General features: G+C 55.1%; 1 protein-coding gene across 1 annotated transcript; it reads left to right on the top strand.

The window, feature by feature from the left end:
* Positions 1-310: 310 nt before the first annotated feature.
* LOC102460518 (synaptotagmin-5-like) lies at positions 311-19,786 on the top strand. Its single transcript, XM_075897445.1, has 5 exons — positions 311-7,301; positions 15,227-16,101; positions 16,603-16,768; positions 17,944-18,110; positions 18,635-19,786. The coding sequence occupies exons 1-5, from the start codon at positions 7,226-7,228 to the stop codon at positions 18,794-18,796; spliced, it is 1,446 nt and encodes a 481-aa protein (XP_075753560.1). The 5' UTR covers positions 311-7,225; the 3' UTR covers positions 18,797-19,786.
* Positions 19,787-19,948: the final 162 nt, after the last annotated feature.

Genomic DNA, 19,948 nt, shown 5'->3' with positions numbered 1-19,948 from the left:
CACATTTCCTCCTTCTCGAGCCCACAAGTGTCTTGGACTCCTTCCCTTAGTCCTCAAGTGCTTTTACGTAAGGCCGAGGTTCTCTGTACTGAAATAAGGTGCCGCTTTGGGAGCTGGGGCCAGGCTGCTGGCGCAAGCTCCGAGCTGTGAACAAAACACCTTCTAAGTTCACACAAGCTCACAGTGGGGAGTGCACCTGAGCCTAAGTCAAAGCCCACTGGATCCAACAGGGAATTTGAGGAGCATTTTCCCGACTGATCGGGAGGCTACAAATCACCCCATTGCAACAATCACCGTGGGCGCCTCCTAATGGCTGGGGGGGGAGGTCTCCCCTCCTGCAATATTCAAAGAGAACAACAATGCTCCATCTTGCATCTGCTGTGTAACATTATAGCTGTCCCTCCGAACCAGCAGCAGCTCCTCTGTGGACACCGGCACATCCCCTTGATCCCAGAATGCTCTGCTGCTTTGTGATCTCATCCATTACCTCTCATGGAAGGAGCATGTACCATAGAGCAGGGGTAGGGCTGGAGACCTGTTAGACGCCCAGGGACCGGATCTGATTTGCATACATAAATTTAACACACGTGCTGTGAGCACTTTCAGTGTGAAACTGAGTTGGCCCATCCCTCGTGCTCAGTCAGAGCTGGAATCGCCTCTGATGGCGAACAGAAATCGCTTAGTGGTTGAGTTCATCAGCCGGAAAGCCCTTTCTTCTCAGCCTGGCGCTCCAGCGAGAGGGGTGGTGTTTCAGGCCTCGGGAGGCCCAGCTGTAGGACACTCCCCTGCCCAGGTGTTATATTATACGGCTTAGCTGGTCTCAGTAGCAGACACTGTGACTTCTTTTTAACAGTCAAATGATTTAGAATGCGCCTGCCCTGAGGCAGTTTCTGCCTTGGGGCTTCCTCTCTCCTATTGCCTTCAGTGGAAGCTGTACGCACCCGCACACTTGTGGGGACAAGACTTCGGCCCCAGTGCATTATGAATCTTGCAGCCTTCCAGGGCATTTCATTGTCTCAAAGGCTTGAGATTTTGTACAGTCAGGGGATCTTTGTAGTTGTCCTGTTCCTTGTTTGGGGGTGGAGTTGGGGATTATTCCCCAAGAATAGGGCTGTGGGATTCCTGCTTTTCTGTATGCTTTCTTCTCTCGTCCTGGGGAGCAGAGGTTAAGAATGGGTGTTTTGCTTGCATATCACATGCTCCCGTTGTGTTTTCTTGCACAGAAAGCCACTCGAATCACTGAACTGATAAAACGCTTTGACACTACTAGAGTATTAATGTTTATAAGCTTTACACAGCTAGTCTGGAAATAGGCAGGGACTAACAGATTGGTTTTTATCAAATTCAGGGAAAGACTAAAGTTTGGATGTGAAACGGATACCTCAGTAAAATAAGCTGCAACAATAAACTTCTCTTTCATTAGCTGGCTACAAGGATCAGCCACTCAGACTGTGAAAACTAACCCTTTCCCTAGCCTGAGCTTGATACTAGCACTTGGCTTGATGCACATTTTCCTTAGATCCCGATATTCCTGCTGAGCTGCTAGGTTTTAGGGACAGGGGTATCGAAACCAGCAGCAGATACAGGGTGGAGGGCTGGGAGGGGAGCCGTGTCTCCTCCGCTCCAATCCATTGAACTCAGAATGTTGACGATTGTATGGCACTCAGGGGTTTTGATATTGCAGGGAGGACTGTTCCTGGCATGGCGTGTTCCATTTTGCAGTGTGTCCGACCACCGTGAAACGCCAAAACAACTTGGGTTTCTCAACTGGAGGCAAAGGCCCAGTGGACCAGCAGCAGCCTAGCGCTCTGCTTTCCGAACGAAGTGGGTGCAGACGTGCTGTCTGGCTTCCAAGCCAGGTTCGCACCGAGCACCGCCTCCTGTCCTCTTACATTCGATGCCGGAGCGTTCCGGTAACGCGCGAGGTTTGACAGGACGGAGTCCAGCTCCGAAACAAGCCTCTTACACTGCATGGGCGGAGCTGTTAGCAGTCAGCTCCTCGCAAATGTGAATGTGTCACACGGTCCTTGGGCTGCTGCGTATGATCTCCAAATGGATTCAGACCAGAAGACATTTTAACTGCATAGCAGCAGCCTTGCTACTAGTTTTGTTACCTATTTAAAAAAAAATGTGATAGCCTAGGCAGTGGATAAATACCTCAGACGTCTGCTTCCAACAAGTGTCTGTATATGTTGTTGTTGGGTTTTTCTATCTTACATGTTATCTGAATGTTTATATTCCAATAAACTTCTACCTCTTCATATGATGGCCCTGCCCGTGTGTTTTGCTCCATTGCCTAGGCTGGAAACAGACGTACCACCCCAGGGCTCTGGACTCGAGCTGGCTCTTTAAACACAAAGGGAAGGTGCAGTCGTTTTAAGGGCTGCCGTGTGTATGGCATTGCGGCTGATCGTTTCCCTTACAGATCTGCACAGGGTAAGGGGCCAGAGACATAAGAATGGCCTTGCTGGCTCAGACCAATGGTCCATCTAGCCTGTCTCCTGATAGTGGCCAGTGCCAGGTGCTTCAGAGGGAATGAACAGAACAGGCAATCGTCGAGTGATCACATAGTCTCAGTACCACCAGGAACCGTTTGCACTTCTGTAATGCTTTTCATCAGATCATTGCCAAGCACGTGGCAGACATTAAACCTTGGAGCCGCCCGATCAACCAGGTGAGTATCATTTTTAAGAAGGCTAAACAGATACGAGCAGACAAGGTGACATGCCATAAGCCACACGTACATCAGGGGTAAAGCCAGGAATCCAAGTTTGAGTCCTGCCACTTGCTTCCCAGCGTTTACCAGCAGACACATTCCATCCCAGTATGAGCTGGCTTCTTCTGAGAGAGAAAGGCAGACATAGGCACCCACCCGCCCGCCTCTGACTACCTCCAGCCATATGTGCCAAAGGTGTTTAAAATACCTGGGTTCTTAGATACCTTTTTCTATCCAGTTTAAAGAATACTAGTCAGAGAACTTAAAATGAGTTTGGAATGTTGAGACACAAAATTGGTAGGATTTTAATCCTGTGTGGATTCCAGGTCTTAGTTTTGCTCTGAGGAAAATATAATATTCCTCTGCACCTGTTACCGTGGGGGGGAAATGCCCCCCACTTCTAAAATGGAAGTAAACTACAAGCAATACCTGACTGCACATACGGATCTGTCAGTAACTAGGCTGATCCCTGAACAAATCTTCCAAGCTCTATTTCATCTTTTGTGTGATGTTCCCTAGATTCTCTGTTGGGTTCTTACATTTGGTTCCAGTTCAAGGCCGGAGCCTGTCATATATACATTCCTTTGGGAATCCCTCTTTGCGATGGTCTTCGTGTCTCTACCTCACAGTCTTACCAGATAAGATGGGTCTGGTTTTGGTCCCCCCGTTGATGGAGTATGCAGATTGAGAAGAGACGTAACCCAGCCGATGTGGTGATAAGGCATTTTAAGATGAATGGAACAATATTTTAAACTACCATAGTTTGTTAAAAATTAACACACAATTATCCCAATATAGTAATGAACAAAAATGTATTTTATTTCTTACATTATTGCGGTAACTTTACATGTGTTTTGCTCATTCATTTTTGAGCGGAATTTTACAAGATAATTTACATGGCATGTTACTGGACCACAGCACTTGATGTTACCTCTTTCACAACTGGGTGTTGGGTGTGGCTGCAGAATTCTGCAATTTCTGGGCAGAGATTCACGGCAGCATGGGGTGCTTTAGCTTTGTCATGTGTTTGAGCATCTTTGGATGATCTGCAAAGCGTTCTTACCTCAGCCTTTGTGTCTCCTGGGTGGCAGTGAACCAGAAAAGTGTCAATTTGTGACACACATCGAACTAGATGTGGGCAGCAGGAACTGCTTTCCAAATCCCTCCGGCTGTGCTGCTCATTCAGTGGTTATAAGACCTGTGAATCCTTCCAACTATTTTCTAGTTACACCAGAGACTTTGGAGTTGTTCTTCCAGTTGTTGAACCCGTTTGGCTGTTGGATGGAAACTGGTTCCAATCCCTTCACATCAGAGTTTACCTGTCACCGGTGAAGGCCTTGCTCTTGAAGTTGGCTCATTCTGGCACTTGGTGCAGATACATAACTTCCATAATAGAAACCAGAGAAGGAAAAATACCTCTTGGGTGCTATTGTAGCAGTCCTATTCTCGCTCTCTGGCTCAATGCAGGCCTGTTGCTTTCACAAGCAGCCCAGTCCTGCAAAGCGAAGAGCTGTTTGCCTTTAAGCCCATGGGAGTTTAGGGCACAAAGAACACTGCTGGAGGAAGCCCTGTCCTGCGTGCTTTTTCTAGACTACTTTTAAACATCTGAGTGCTGCGTTCCTGTTTCCCTTCGAAGCCCTTACTTGGTTTTCTCTCATTACTCAGAGTTATGGCTCCCTTCAGCCACTTTGCAGCTCGCTTCCCTTCCTTGGGAACTTTAGATACCGAGCGGGCATGCCCCAGAACACTTCCTGACACCTTGCTCTCCCTCCAGACTTGTATGCCTCTGGGCTGAGCAGAAGTTCCAGTTGCTTTCAGTTCCCGAGTGTTACCACTAGATGGATGCAATCTCAGCAACTTGATGTTGAAAGATGGGCCTTCCTGTGATTCTGAATTGGCCAAGTGTTATCATGGAACATAAGGAGAGTGAGACATCTTGGGTAGGATGCTCACAGCTGCAAGCCATTGTGGACCCCTCTGCCTTAGCAAAAGAGAGCGCTTTGTAGGTGTCAGTTCTCTGGCCTGTTCTGTCAGCCGACGGTCAGGGCTCCCTATATCTGTCCCTTAAGACCGGCTGAAGTTCTTTTAAATTGTTCTTGGTTCTGTTACAGCAACTGAAGGAGTCAGGTTAAAGCTTAAACAGTTACAGGTTTATTGAGGAAGCTTATAAATCATATGGTTGCAATGGCTATTGTTCTATTTCTTAACTGCTAGCAAAATATAGATCTTAAAAATGGTTACAAAGAAGATAAAGATAGAAAAATAGAAATAATGGTACCAAGTAACAGCTTACTCTTTCTCTGTGTACACTTAAGACAGAGGACCACATCCAGGTACAATTTTTACCCCCTTCTGTGCCTCTCGACTCCAGCATGTCAGGCCAGGGCCGGTCCCTCAATTCCTAGGAAAGACGAAAATACGAGGTGGACATCCCCATAGAACCTCGGGAGGTCAAACACCTAACCCGACCAGCAGGTAGAGGGTAGAATGACACTCAAAGTGAGTGTGTGCTGGACCCATCTTTTATACTCATGGGGTCACGTATTTCTCTTTCTTATCTGTCATGCCAAATGGGGCTGGTCTGTTTTTTGTGAGACCAGTTCGTACAAGGGAGTTGTGAACTTAATTTACACTTGTAAGAGAGATAACTAAATTGGAATTACTGGGGATTCTTTTCTCAGTGGGAAATTCCTCTCCCAGGGACTGTGTGTGTGTTCGAATCAACATGGGTGCCAGCCGGGGCAGTTCTCGCAGCCTCGAGGCCAGCTTATTGCCTTAATCGCTCTCTCAGGATCAGATGAGCCAGCATAGACTATGCTGATTTTACTGCTCCTTCTCTGCCCTGTATGCTTCAGAGAGGCAAATAAGATGGATGATATGGGGGGTTGGTCTGTCTGGCTACACCTGTCAGCCTGCAAAAGCTTCCAGCCTGAACCTCCCCAAGCTCCCGAGTGGGCTCTTGCAGAAATTGTGACGAGCGCTGCCTCCAAAAAGACAGTGCACATGCCAGGGGGAGAGGTAGGCTTCACTTCAGTATAGCAGTAGGGAGATGGTTTGTAGCAAAATTAAGAAAAAAGGATTTTTTTATGAACAAAGAACAGAGACTGAAAGGATAATAAGCAAGAGTAAGAGGCAGGTCTGATTACAGACAGAACAAAACATGCTTTGTAGTAACATGTTAGCAAGTTGCAGTCTTTGCCTAAGCAGTTTTCTTACATCAAGTTACCAACATCTTCAGACTAGCGCAGTGTTACTCAACCTTTTTTTATAAAGTGCCCTTTAAAAAAAATCTATCCTTGCAACACATTTGTTCAAACAACTTAATCGTAGCTGGGCAGGTGATGAAATTTGTGGGTATAAAAAGTACAAAAATAATAAAGCGCTGTAAAACTTAAAACCAAAATTCAGTTTTCTCCACATTTCAGTTGTGTTGACGTATCCCCCAGACTTCTTTCGAGTACCCCTAGGGGTACTCATACCGCTGGTTGACAAACACTGGACTAGCAGATCCAACTTCCGCAAGCTCGGAGAGAGCTGGTCCCTCTGTCCCCACGTTCCCCTTATAATACTCAAGACCATTGTCTCTGTCTCAGGAGCCAGGAAGGCAGGTGTTCATGCAGCTCAAACTTTGCATCCTTGAGCTAAAATGATCTGCAGGTTTCTACCCCAGGACCATTCCATTGTAGTGACTGTCCAACCCAAATGCCTCTGTCAAAGTCTGTAGTGTTTGCCCACATTTTATGCCCGGGGAACTATGGCACAGAGATACTAAGTGACTTGCCGGAGGTCATGCAGGAAACCTGTAGAGCCCACCTGATGGCTGAAGGACTTGGGCCTGCCCTTAGGTGAGGCTGGGGAAGCATTTTCAGCATGGTAACTACTAACAGGATAGAGATTGTTGGGGAGATGGGCTCTTGGTTCTACCAGGACCTGTTTTAGCAGGAGCTGTAGATGTTGGTGGATGCTCTATTCTACCCCAGCCCAGAATGGCTCTCCTGGCTTTGCCCCAGCCAGCTTCGCCCTCCCCTCGCAGCAAAGATCCTGGCAGAGTTCAGACTTAAGTTAATAAAGTGTTTCTGGCCACACTCTCCTGTGCCAGAGGCTATCCCTGCATAGCTCTTCTGCCCTTGGGCCCGGGCAGCCTGTCCTCCCCGGGATCGCAGGGGAGTAAACAGGTGGAATTTTCCATCTGTTTGCTCAGCTCTGCAAGCCTGGAGCGGTTCCTGGCCTCTGGATAGCCGACAAGCACCGATTGCCAGAGTCCTGTGCCGCTGCCAGCCTCGCCTGTTCCCTGCCATCCCAGCCTCTCCAGGCAATGAGCCACTGAGAGCAGAGTCCTCCTGGCTCCCCCCTTCCTGCCCCGCACAGGAGTGTCCTTTGGTGGCTTCATTCCGTTCCTTTCAAACGTTGCAAGCTTTGTCTCGCTCCCTGGCTGACGCCGCCTCCGCCCCCTCCTCTCTCCAGTATCTGGGCCGACAAGTGAAGGCAACACTGCACACAGACGTCCCCATGTCAGCCCCCCTGGGGTCGCCTCGGGACGCATCGGTCCTCCCCGCGCAGCTCAGAAGCCAGAACGATGAAGCAGGTAAGGCGAACTCGGGAAGCACAATGAACAACTGCCCTCCCGCGCACAGGGCTGATGTGGGGCCGGCTGCAGCCTCCGCACACGCGCTGAGGCAAACGCCTGTGCTGAATCTGAAGTAGGAGCCGGCGCGTTGACACAGCTGCAGGGCTCAGAGGGGCGCCCATTGGGACCCATGTAGAGGCGTCCTGGGATCTTAGAAGAGGCCTGGTTGCAAACAGTGGTAGAAGGGGTGTGGATAGCTGCCTCGAAAGCAAAATCGGAGGCCGACAGGATTAAAGAACTAGGATTTTGTACTGTTCTGTTGTCTTCAAAGATGATAGATGGGGCTGCTGCCTGGTATGAAGGATGCCTGACATTTTCCATTATAAACCCCCGTTTTCAGTTGCTTATGATGTTGCTAAAGGTTTACCACTTGGGCTGGCATTTTCCATGCTGGGTTTCTGGCTGATTTTCTTTGGGAAATTTCAGAGAAATTGGATCAGTCACTTCCAAGGGCGAGGCTTGGGAGGAAATTAGTTGTTTCGCTCCCCCCGCAACAGTAGGGTTTTTGCAAGGGTGTAATTTCCTATGTTATAAAAATACTCTTGAGGCTGCAAAGTACATCGCTGACAAGTTAGCAACTGGCAAAATTAAGGTTGTCTGTGCAGTCCTAATTCAGCCCCCTTGTGTGCATGCATTATTCTACAGTCTTTAATTGCATGACCACAGACTGTTCTTTTCACGGGCCTCTTTCTGTGCACAGAATGGGGACCTGTTCTAGGGTTGTGTCACAAAGGAGGCTGTTGACTACAGGAACCTGTCTTGCTTGTTTCGGAAGGCGTCAGGGGGGCGCAGGAAGAGAGAGGGAGGAGTCGAATCAAATGCTGCCTTTAGAAACTGGATTCTGTCTCTGCGTCTGCCACAGAGTTCCTGTGGGATTCTTGGCCAAGTCATTTAAATGAGACGTCACAGGTGGTCACTCCTTGGGTGGTTCTCATCTGGCAGCCTGACTTGCTACCCTGGGCTCTGATTCGCAGAAGTGCCGAGCACAGCTGGCCACAACTGAAGTCAGTGAGCTGTGGGGGAACGTCTCAAGTACTCTGAAAATCAGGGCCCCCGGGGTCCTGAATCGAGCATCCAAAATTAGTAGAAAGTTCTGACTTGAATCTCCTGGGTCTTCCTTCCCCGTAACTACCACCCCTCACTCCCGGGATGTGAACTATGTTTGTGGAGCACCCTGCTAGAGCAGAGAGTGCCATAGAAAAGCCCACGAGGAGATGAGCAATTCTGCCTCCGGAGCAATGTTCAACACTGTGTGTGCCGTAACGAAGGCCTGGTGCCGTAAGGACACAGCATAAAACAAAATATCGGGAAACTGCTCATTCAGTGAGCCTCGTCCCTTCTGGGTCCTGGAAAAGGCTGGAAAAACTAGCATGTGACCTTGAGTAGTGAAGATTATAATGCACAAAGAGTGGGCAAAATAAGGTGTCACAGGCAACCTGAATTCTGTTTTTATGGACTTGGGAGCGCTTGGCTTTGCCGTCGCAGGCATGCTCGTGGGAGGTCGCTGGTTTGTGTGCGAGGTGTCCAGTGCGAGGGTGCTGCCTGTGGAATGCTTTGTGATGGGGCCCCTCCTGTGTAAGATACATGCCTAGAAAAGCAAAGCAGTCCAAGGAGGAGACGGCTTGGTTTAGCTCCTCTGCGGAGCCAAAGTGGCAGAGGGAACAGGACGGCAATCTAGCCCTGTCTAAGTGCTGACAGCGTGCCAGCTCGGATCTGGCAGATCTTTAATCCAAATCAACACCTTCAAGGTTACGAGAGAAAGGAGGGAGTGTTACAGGAACTCAGGATGCCAGGGCTAGGATGGGGAGCTGGAGGTGGAACAAAAGTCCGTGTTGTTTAACAAATCCATCAATAACAGAGCTTAGCTGCTTTTCCGCCATAGAACTCAATGCCTGGTACAAGCCGGGCTGTGGGTCGCTCTCCCTGCTTTACAGATGAGGATATTGAGGCAGCAAGGGGATAGAGCTGAGATTTCAAAGGGGAATTAGACGCCCAGCTCCCTTAGGTGCCTTTGAAAATCCCAAATCCTAAGTGACTTGCCTGAGGGCCCAAAGCGAGTCAGTGTCAGAGCTGAAACTAGAACATGGGTCTGGTGCCCTCCTGTCTAGTCCCTGCAGCAGCATGGCCAAACATCAACATGGGGGAGGGGATGAGGGAGAGGAGGGGCTGACCTGCTTCTGCCGGTCCCTGGCCTCCTTAGCTGAGCAAAACCCTATCTTGGAGTCCATAGTAAGGACAATGAAGAAACCACTGCGGGCATAACAATGGCTAGTGTCACCCTTGTGCCACCTGGCCTGTCACAGGGGTTTGAAACAGCTGCTGTGTTTGAAAATTCATTTGTTCAGGCTTCTTTAGAAGGGGGGGTTCTGTTCGGGGGGGAGGGGACTAAATATTTAATCATGGGCTCTGTGTTTAGTGTCTTGTTAATTTCAGCTCAACGGGGCTTGGTTTGTCAGTAAACAGATTTTCTAGCAAAGGGGGCTCTAAGTATTGAGTGCCTGGTGCATTCTTGACTGGGTGAGCGACTCTGGCAGTGTTCCCTCTGAGCTTTTCCATCTGTGTGTGGAATAAATGTTATGTGCCCTGAGGCATGTGTGAATGTGCATCACCAACAGAAACACAAAACCTAGCTGTGGGCGCTCTGCTAATCAGCGGGGCGGCATCAAAATCTCTCCTAAGTGGCCACACAAGCACCCAAGTTCCAGTGACTACTGGACTCTGGCCTGTGCCAGGCAGGGGGCCAGACTGGATGATAAGAATGGTCTCTTCAGAGAAAGCTCTGCATCTAAGTTGGGTTGCTTTCTGCCTCACACATCAGTTCTGCAACTGGCTCTTGCTTAGAAAATCTATTGGTGGCATAAGAGGGCAGGATAGACTCCAATTCCTTTCTTTATAGGCTTCCTGGCTCTGCAGGGCTATAAGGAGTTGGTGATTATTTTCCCATTACCCAGAGAGAGCAATTTGCTAAGTAATAAGGGCCCATTTGTATAGTCATTTCTCAGGGTAGCACCACACCTCTTAACCTCCTCTCCTCCCCAATCCCCGAGGGTGTAGATGTGCAAAAAAGTCCTTTTTCCTAAGCTCTCTGCCCTCATTCGTCTGCATCTTTTAAAAAAAAAACCCCTTCGCCCTGGAATTTGGGCTCTCTGGCCCGTCCCTCAGCAGCCCGGCTGGGTGTTTCCTCTGCTTGTTTCTCACGCGGAACCCAGCCTTTGATTCGATGTTGGGACCAGTTTTAGCGCCTCCCAGACACTCCATTCCATGGCTCTCGGTGCGCGGTGCCACTTTCTGCCCCGTTGCTCCATGCACCTGTGGGGTTGCAGTGTGCGATGTGGATGTGATCTAGGCAACCTTGTGTTTGCCCTGTTGTGTGATGTGTTCAGTTCCTCTTTCTCTTCATCTTGTTGGCTTTGGGCAGTGCCCCTTGGAGGGCTTGTCTAGCCAGGTTGCTATTCCCGAATAGCTCTGTTGGGTTAACTGAATGGCAGAAGTGATTCCGGTCAATTTCCCCAGGGAGCCAGCCACTTATAGTACAGGGCCGGGGAACCTTCTGTGGGTTGGGTCGCCGACCCATAGAAAAATCAGTCGGGGGCCGCACACAAGTGAGAAGCAAAAATATCAAACAACCCCTCATTGAGGTGGCCCCCGACCTGAGAAGGAGACAGACACTCCCCACGGGCCCCTCACACACCAGAGCCTAGGGACACCCAGGCTAGTAGATTTTGGGTGCTTGAGCCCACAGTGGAGTGTCGGGGCTGGAATGTTGGCATAGGCTCCCCAATATTGGGGGGGAGCTCTGAGCCTTGGGGGCTGGATCCAGGGAAGCTGGGGGCTGCATCCAGGTCTTAGGTCCCCCCCGTTATACTATCTTCCAGGACCAAAATCAGCCCTGGAAAGAACTGCACCTACTTATCCTCAGTGCACTCAACCCCTAGAGACTCTCTCCACTAGCCGCACAGCACATGGAGAGGTGGTGTCAGTGGTTACCAATTGGAAAGCTGTTTGAATGGGAGAGAGTCTAAGCCCTCTGCCACTGATGCACCTACCTGTCCCATTAGCTCCCCAAACATAGGGCTCGGCACTGCTACGCACCAGCAAGAGGAGCCGCGCCAGGCAGACCGGCCTGTCTGCCTCGCCTTCCCAGAGCGGCAAAGCCCCCAGTATTAGCTTCTGCACTCTGCACTGCAACGTAATCCCTTGCATGTCGCCCACCCCACCTCTGCCGCCTTCTCCCAGGCCTGTCCCTGTGCAGCCAGGCAGTAAAAGCTGCTTGGCCGCCTCCCAAATAACAAAGGAGCTACAGATCACTCAGGGCAGACGAGACCTGCATGTTCAGACCCCGCCGCAGCACAGTCCCACAGTGTCGGCCGCTGCTTCCCCCCCTGCTGACATTCCATCTCCTGTATCGCTCTTCAACCAGGCCTCACCTCTACCAGTGCACCCTCCAGAATCAGACTCTCTCTAGCTCTTCCCTCTGGCTGGCTGGACTAGCTCCATCTCCTTCCCAAGGCCTGTACGGACACCCCACCTCTTCAGACCGGGAGGGCCAGGCACCTTTTGCTTTGCCTTCTGCTTTCTCCCGAATCTTCCATTGCTCCAGCTGTGCGCCCAGGAGATCCTCCAGCTCAGTACATCCGGCCTGGTGTTGGTTACGTTCTCAGCGTCCAAATTCCAGGCTCGTTTAATGTCGTGAAGAGGTGGGTTGTGCCCACGAAAGCTCACAGTCCCATCGACAGGTTTTGTTAGTCTTTAAGGTGCTACTAGACTGTTTGTTGTTTGAGTTTTTCCTGTTACAGACTCACTTGGCTCCCCCCCGAATCGTTTAATGTCATGAGGCTAAAGGTAGAAGCACTAAAGCTAAAAGTTTCCATCTCTGTTCGGAAGCTGGCTGGAAGCCAGTAGCATGGGACCCACCTGAAATATTTCAGGCCGATGGGCCCCTGCCCTGGTCACTCCAAAGCTTGGAGTTTGGACCCCGACGGGACCCACTGAACCTACTGATCCAGATCCACCAGGGCAGCTCAGGTGGATCGGCTCTGGCACTCAAGCGGCCCCACAACCTGCTTCCCAGGCCGGGATGAGGGGCTAGCGTGTCCCGTCACTCTAAGCTGCAGCCAGTGGGTGGGGCTGGGACCATCCTGCTCAGTTCCGGGTGGGGGGTGGGAGAAGGTTTCTCACGTGGCAGTTCCACCCGCCGACCTGCAGTGGTGACAGGTGTGAATGGCAGGGCTGCCAGCCAACCAATCAAACCCAAGCACCTTGCCCCGCCCCTTCCCAAGGCCACACCCTGATTACTGCACCCCACCCGTACCTGTTTCCCCCCCCCCACACACACACACACTCAGTCACTTTCACCGGGCTGGGGTGCAGGGTTTGGAGGGGGGGGCTCTGCGAGGGAGTTTGGGTGCAGGCTGGGGGCAAGGGCTGGGGTGCTGGGGGCTTGGTGAGGGAGTTTGGGTGCAGGCTGGGACGGGGTTGGGGTGCTGGGGGGGCTCGGCGAGGGAGTTTGGGTGCAGGCTGGGACGGGGCTGGGGTGCTGGGGGGGCTCGGCGAGGGAGTTTGGGTGCAGGCTGGGACAGGGCTGGGGTGCTGGGGGGGCTCGGCGAGGGAGTTTGGGTGCAGGCTGGGACGGGGTTGGGGTGCTGGGGGGGCTCGGCGAGGGAGTTTGGGTGCAGGCTGGGACGGGGCTGGGGTGCTGGGGGGGCTCGGCGAGGGAGTTTGGGTGCAGGCTGGGACGGGGTTGGGGTGCTGGGGGGGCTCAGCGAGGAAGTTTGGGTGCAGGCTGGGATGGGGCTGGGGGGCTCGGCGAGGGAGTTTGGGTGCAGGCTGGGGCAAGGGGCTAGGGTGCAGGAGAGGATGAGGGATGCAGGCTCCAGCTGGGTGGCACTTAGCTTGGGTGGTTCCTGGTGGGCAGCATAGAAAGACCAAGGCAGCTCCCTGCCTGCCCTGGCCCTGCCCATCCCTCTTGCCCCTACGGTGTGCGTGGGGGTGGGGAGGTGGCTCTGTGCTCCAGCAGCTGTCGTGGGCCGCAGGTGCTGTTCCCTGGGAGCTATGCAGCCGGTGCTGGGGGGACAGAGCATGGAGACCCCCAGCAGGGATGTGCCACCCCCGTCTGGGAGTGAGGCAGGGCAAGGCAGGAGGGAGCCTGTCTCAGCCCTGCTGCGCCACTGGACTTTTAGTGGCCTAAAATCTCCCCTTTGGGCTCCAGTAGCCACTGAGATCGAGCCTTGGGAAGGGCTGGCCACCCGAGCACTGGACCAGCCTAGGCAGCCGGACATGGGGGAGGTGGGGTAGGATCCGGGGCTGTCCTGGGAGGGTCAGAAGCTGTGACGACCACCATGACCCTGCCATGCGCTGTTAGCAGGGCCACATGCTACTCCCCCCCGAGCCAGCTGCTGTCTGGGGCAGGGCACCCTTACGTCCAGGCCCTTGGCCCTTCCTTTAGCACCGATGGGGGGCACCCCACAGCTGTCAGTGAAGCCCCGGAGGGCCTGGCTTGGGAAGGAGGCTGAACAGAGGGTTCTGTGTTTGACCGGGCGTCAGTCACGTGTCTCGCCTGAACCGTGCGTCAGCTCGGCTGCAGGGCTGATAAGAGATTTTTTCCATGGCCGTTATCTCGCGCAGGGCGAGGCCGGGTTCCTTTCAGCGGTGCCACAGACGTGCGGCTCTGGGGCGAGAATTCCAGCTCCGCTCGGGAATGGGGCTGGGGCGGAAGGGGGCGCTGCGGATGCGGACGCCCCGGCTCGGCGCTCTGACCTTGCTCCGTCCACCCCCACGAACCGTTCCAGGCACGTGCTGAGCGGAGAGATGGGCCCACAGCTTTGGTTCAGTAACTGCACGGAATCCGGCAACTGGCTCTGTCCCGAAGCTGGGGGGGGGGCGGGGATTAGGAGACCTGGATTGGGCTGGCGTGACTATTTGCAGGACCCCCTTTGGCCTGGGGACAGTGCTGTCCGAGCCTCGGCGGGGACGCGAGCCCAGGCGCTGCCAGGCGAGCTCTGCGCTCTCTGGGCAGCGTCTCCCCCCCACCCAGTGCCCCAGCAGGCAGGAGCGAGGTTCAGTTCAGCTACAGCCTGGCCCTCCCCGGGGCTGTTCAGGCAGCCCGGCTCGTTTCCAGCGAGTTGCCGGGCGATCCAGGCCTGCTGCGAGCAGCTGTCCCCCTCGGAAGCCCACTTGGGATGCCAGGCTCTGTGTGTCGGGGGACAGAGAGCCCCGCGGGCTGGGCAGCTCGCCACGCCCTGCCCATCCCACTGGCCCCGATGGGCTCAGCTCGGCACCGGCCGGATTGGCAGGGAGGGGCTGCGCGGAGCACTGTTCAGGGCCGGGCACGGGTGAGGAACAGCCTTGCGGGCGCATCAGCCAGGGAGTTGCTGGGGCCAGGCTCCTCTAACCTGGAGCTGGGCCAGTTCTAAAGCCCGTGGCTGTGTGGGAACCGACTGCACACACTGCCCCGGCTCTGCTGTGCAGCGTCTGGCGGTTGCCAAGAGTCCATCGCCGCCAGCCTGTTGGTTCACAGATCCTAAGATCGTAGAGATGGGATTGGGCCCCAGCTCTGACACCGGCCTGCTGGCTGACGTGGGGCTTGTCACCACCCTGGGCCTCAGTTTACCAGTCTGTATAATGGGGATCACACTACTGGCCTCCTTTGGGAAGGGCCAGGTGATACTAGGGCAAGGGCCCACCCCTGGAGTAGTGGTGGGAGCTGCTGGATTCGGAGGCCCAGAAGGACGTATCTGCCCATCAGTCTAGCGGTGGCAATTGCCAGGTGCAGATCACTTACATGTCCCACCCCCTGGCCAGGCACCGTCGGCCAAATGCCCCCCGCTCTTCCGCCGGGAGCCCCTCCCCGGACTCGGCTGGTAACGCCGCTCCGCTCCGTTCAGTGCATTCGCAGGTGCTCCTCGCCGCGGGGCTGGCTCTCCTGTGCTTCTGCCTTCTCCTGGGCTGCGCCGTGTGCTGGCGTCGACACCAGAGGCGCCGCCAAAGCGACAGGAAACCGCCGGCGGTGCCGTGCACTCGGGTGGAGCTGGGGCCTGCTCTGCCTTCCTCGACCACCGCCGTGCCCGTCCAGCAACAGTGTGTGGAGCTGGAGGGGGAGACGCCGGACGCAGGGAGCGACACGCGGGCTGCTCCGGGGGCTGGCGGCCTGCCCCAGGACATGTTGCACAGCAGGGCCTCTTTACCCAGCATCCCTTGCTCCCAGAAGCGTGGCCTGTTCTCTCAGAGCCAGCAGAGCTGGCAGCGCCGGGCCACCCTCTGCGGGGCGTCTGACAGGAGCAGCCTGCTGCCTCGGCCCGTTCTGGGAGCCCGCCTGCCCCCGTCGCCCACCATGCCGAGGAGCCTCCCCAGCCCCAAACCGCGGCCCCAGCTCCGCTTCATCCTGTTCTACTCCCAGCCCGAGGCCACGCTCACCGTGACGGTGCTGGGCGTGTCCCACCTGCCCAAGGGCTTGGGAAGCAGCCGGGACTCCTACGTCAAGGTGTACCTGCTCCCCAAGTTCGTCGAGCCCCAGCGCACGGCCGTGCGCAGGAAGAGCTTGCACCCCGAGTTCCGCGAGCAGTTCCAGTTTGGCCACTACCGCCTGGAGGAGCTGAGGGGCTTCACCCTGCGCTTCGCCGTCTACGCGAAGGACTTCCGCAGCCTCCGGGACTCCTTCATCGGGGAAGTGATGTTCCCCTGCGCCCAGGCCACATGGTGCCCCGAGGCGGCCTCCAGCTACACCCGGGAGCTGTCGACCACCAAAACCAAACTCAAAAAGGTCAGGACGGTGCCGCTGAATGAACAGCACCCGGGGAGGGCGGGTCATTCAGGCTGATGCCTCCAGGCCCCCAGAGATGTGGAAGTCCATCCATATGGAAGCAGGGGGAGGGCTTTCCCCCTCACCGGACCCCTGTGGGAGGTGCCCCTCTCTTACAGAACCATGGGGTCTGGGCAGCTTTGCTCCAGGCCCCATCGGCCTGCTAGGTGGGATACCAGACAAGCTCGCGTCTGGTCCTGCATCCTGTCGGGGCCGCAGATCCAAAGAGATCCTCCTTTAGCTCCGGGTGCAGCCAAGGCCACCTTAGCTGGACGGGGAGCAGCTGAGCAGGAGGGAATCGGGGGGGGGGGAGGAGTAAGTGGGTGGGAATCCTTTGGCTGGGTTAAGAATATGAAGGACTTTCCTCTCCTGACGGGCCTGCCCGTTATGGCTGCCGGTTGGTGGGGGAGGGGGGGGCGTGGCGTGTGTTTTCATTGTCTCCTGCTGTCTGTATTGTTTCAGTGTCTCAGCTCCCTTGACGTGAGCTACGGCGCGGCGTGCTCCCAGTCCACCACTCTGGGCCAGCTCTTCCTTCTCCTCCAGTACCAGGCTCTGGCCAATCGCATCAAGGTGCTGGTCCGCAAGGCAGAGAACCTGGGACGGCTCACCCGTGTGCCAGGGGCACCAGGTAGGGTGGTGCCGCGGGACTCCTCCAACAAGGCTGATGAGCAGACCAGGTTTCAATAGGCCTTGGCAGTAGTGCTTGGGAAGGATCAGTAGTAGTATCAGGGTGGTGACCAATGTTCCCTCAAATTTTTTCCACCAATGTGCAGAATAAAATGTATGTACACCCCAGCATGTGTGGATGTGCACCATCCGTGGAAACATGCTGCCAGCTGTGTAAGCGGTGGTGTGCTGCTAAACAGCTGGCCAGCATCTGAATTGCTCCTGGGCGGCTGCCCAAGCACTCAGCTTACAGGGAACACTGGTGGTAACTGTCATCGAACATCCAGTTGTATCACTTCAAAGGTCACAGGGTCTGCTGTGGGAGGTGCCCCTCTCGGGTACAGAACCCTTGGAGCATGGGGTCTGGGCATCCCGGCAATAGGCCCCGTCGGCCTGCCACCCACCGTCCTGTGTGGCACCCACTACAGCAGTGTTTCCTAAACTTTTTAAGACCGAGGAATGCCAAACAATTTTTTTTTATGAGAAACACCAAGGATTTTTGTTGAGCAAAAAAAAAAAAAAGGGTCAGGGGGGAAGTTATTGAGAAGAGGGGCGGGAGTCACCTGTCCCTTTAAGGGCGGCCATTTTCAATTCCGTTGTTCTCCACGGCATAGCGACGTTGTGTGGAACACAATTTAAGAAACACTGCACTAGAGCCTGTGATGAGCATGGCCGTCGCTGCCCCCTTTGGAGCTGGGTTAGAATGAAGGTATTTTCAGTACAGGGGAGATGTGGCTAAAGGATCACAGCTCTGGGATTTTCAAGTTCCTCCTTGTTCTTTCTAACCCTTCTTTGCCTCCCGCTGCCCCAAGCCCAGCAGTGGCAGATCCTGCTGCCTTCCTGGGACCAGGCGGGAGAAGGGCTGTGAACCCTGCCAGACCAATGCTGCAGGCAGCTAGTGAAGAGAGTAGCTAGGCTCAGAGGACTTCTGGTGTCTTTTTATGACGTTCAAAGGCCCTGGCCTCAAAAGTGCACAGAGGCACACGTAGTCAGCCACCCCCAACGTGCTCCTAATGAATCTCTACGTCTGGGCTGTGTCCCTCCTCCCCGATCAGCAAACCTGTCTGCCTAGGGGTTGATCACAAGGGAACCCGCTCGCTGAGTTCCCCTCCCCCCATTCTCCAATTCCCTCCCCAGACCACTACGTTGTCATCCAGCTGTACTGTGACGGGCGGGTCATCGACAGCAAGGAGACCAAGTCCATAGCTGGCTCCAGCCCCGTGTGGAACGCGCCTTTCCTCTTCAGCATCCCGGCAGGAGACATCCAGGACCAGCAGCTGTGCCTGGAGTTCACCGTCATGCAGGTGGGATGGGCAGAACAGGGGGCAAGGGGGCCCATGTGCATCAGATGGTGGTGGGAGGGCATTTGCGGGGGGGGGGGATTTATCTGGGAGGCACCAGCCCCAGAGCAGGCAGGTGACCATGGGGCATTTGCAGGGGCGCGGCGAGAGGGGCGGTGGTGCTTGCAGGGAGGTTTGTTGGAGCTGGGGGGGCTGTCAAGGTGGGTTCGTGCTTGGGGCATTTTCAGGGCACTGGTGCCCATAGGCACTCGGGGCCACGTGGGGGTTGGCAGCTCAGTGGGCTGTTGAGGGGCTTGTTGAGGCCAGCAGGCACTAGCAGGGGGCTGGCCATGGTGGCGTTCAGAAGGGGTCATGAGAGATGTGGCACATGGGTGGGATTGGCAGAGGAGACGCTGGGGCTTGTGTGGGGGGCTGTCGGAATGGGCTGGTACTTCTGGGGGGGCTGTTTGCCAGGCCTGGGGGCTGCTCCTTTCCCGCTGCCGACGCCAACCCCTGCCTCATGCTGCCCTTCTCCTCCCGCCCCACAGGCGCGCCTCTATCTGCGCAGCTGTGCCCTGGGCCGAGTGCTGATTGGGCCCCACGCCCCGCAGGCTGGGCTGCTGCACTGGCAGGAGATGTGCAGCCGAGGGCCCGTGGAATCTGCGCGGTGGCATGTGATCCAGCCGACCGCGCTCAGTCCCTCCCCCTGATGCGCTCTGGCCAGGCGGCAGGGGACCGACTGGAGCTCAGCCGCGGGAGCGGGAGGCCGGAGATGTCTCTGCTGCCTGCCTGCGTCCGGGACTTCGGCTGTCAGCCCAGTTGGGTTGAGGAACTGCAGTCGTGTGCCAAGTCCTGTCTCGACCCGGAGGCGCAGCCAATCCGCTCTGCTGCCCGGAGACCCCCAGGAGAGGGAGCATCAAGGAACGAGAAGCAAAGCCAGAGACTGCCCGGCTAAGTGACTTGGACAGCATGCGAGCAAGTGTCTGAAATTCACGAGAGAGAGCCCCACCCTCCCATCCTGGGGCCTTGGCCAGGGTGGAGACGCCCTGGCAGCAGGAGGGCAGGATACGGAAACAGGCGCATGGATGCGCAAAGGAGCAGACGGGGGCTGGCGCGTGAGGAGCAGAGGAAAGAGCCCAGATCGATGGAAGGAGCCAGCTTCAAGTGTCTCGCGTGCTGAGGCTGACGGTCCAGGCTTGCTCAGAAGGAGTCCAGGCGGGTTGTCCCCGCTCCCCAGAGCAAGGGATCAAATACCAGACAGCCGGGGGGGCCCAGACACGCTTCCAGCCCGGGGAGAAGCAGGCCCAGCTGTAGTTATGGCCACGTGCCCCAAGCCTGCTGCTCTGGTGACGTCAGGAACATTTTACCTGCTTTCGGCTGGGTGTGGCCCCTGCTGCACTTGTGTTACTGCTGCTCCGTGTGGCAGGTCCGATCAGCGTGGCCATCGCAACAGCCTCCCGTGTGTTCCCGCCCACCCGTAGGGAACGGCGGCCAGACCCATCAGGCATGAAATGTCCTAAGAACATCGGAACGGCCACACTGGGTCAGACCAACGGTCCATCCAGCCCAGTATCCCGTCTGCCAACAGCAGCCAATGTCAGATGCCCCAGAGGGAGGGAACACAACAGGGAATCCTCATGTGATCCCTCCCATCACCCATTTCCAGACAGAGGCTAGGGACACCGTTCCCGCCCATCCTGGCTAACAGCCATTGATGGATCTAACCTCCATGAACCTATCTAGCTCTTTTTTGAACCCTGTTATAGTCCTAGCCTTCACAACCTCCTCTGGCAAGGAGTTCCACAGGTTGACTGTGCGCTGAGTGATGAAAAACTTCCTTTGGTTTGTTTTAAACCTGCTGC

This window comes from Pelodiscus sinensis, chromosome 14, assembly GCF_049634645.1.
Source record: "Pelodiscus sinensis isolate JC-2024 chromosome 14, ASM4963464v1, whole genome shotgun sequence".
Taxonomy (NCBI): domain Eukaryota; kingdom Metazoa; phylum Chordata; order Testudines; family Trionychidae; genus Pelodiscus; species Pelodiscus sinensis.
Note: the sequence above shows the minus strand (reverse complement) of the source record. Positions and strands in the feature narration are given on the sequence as shown.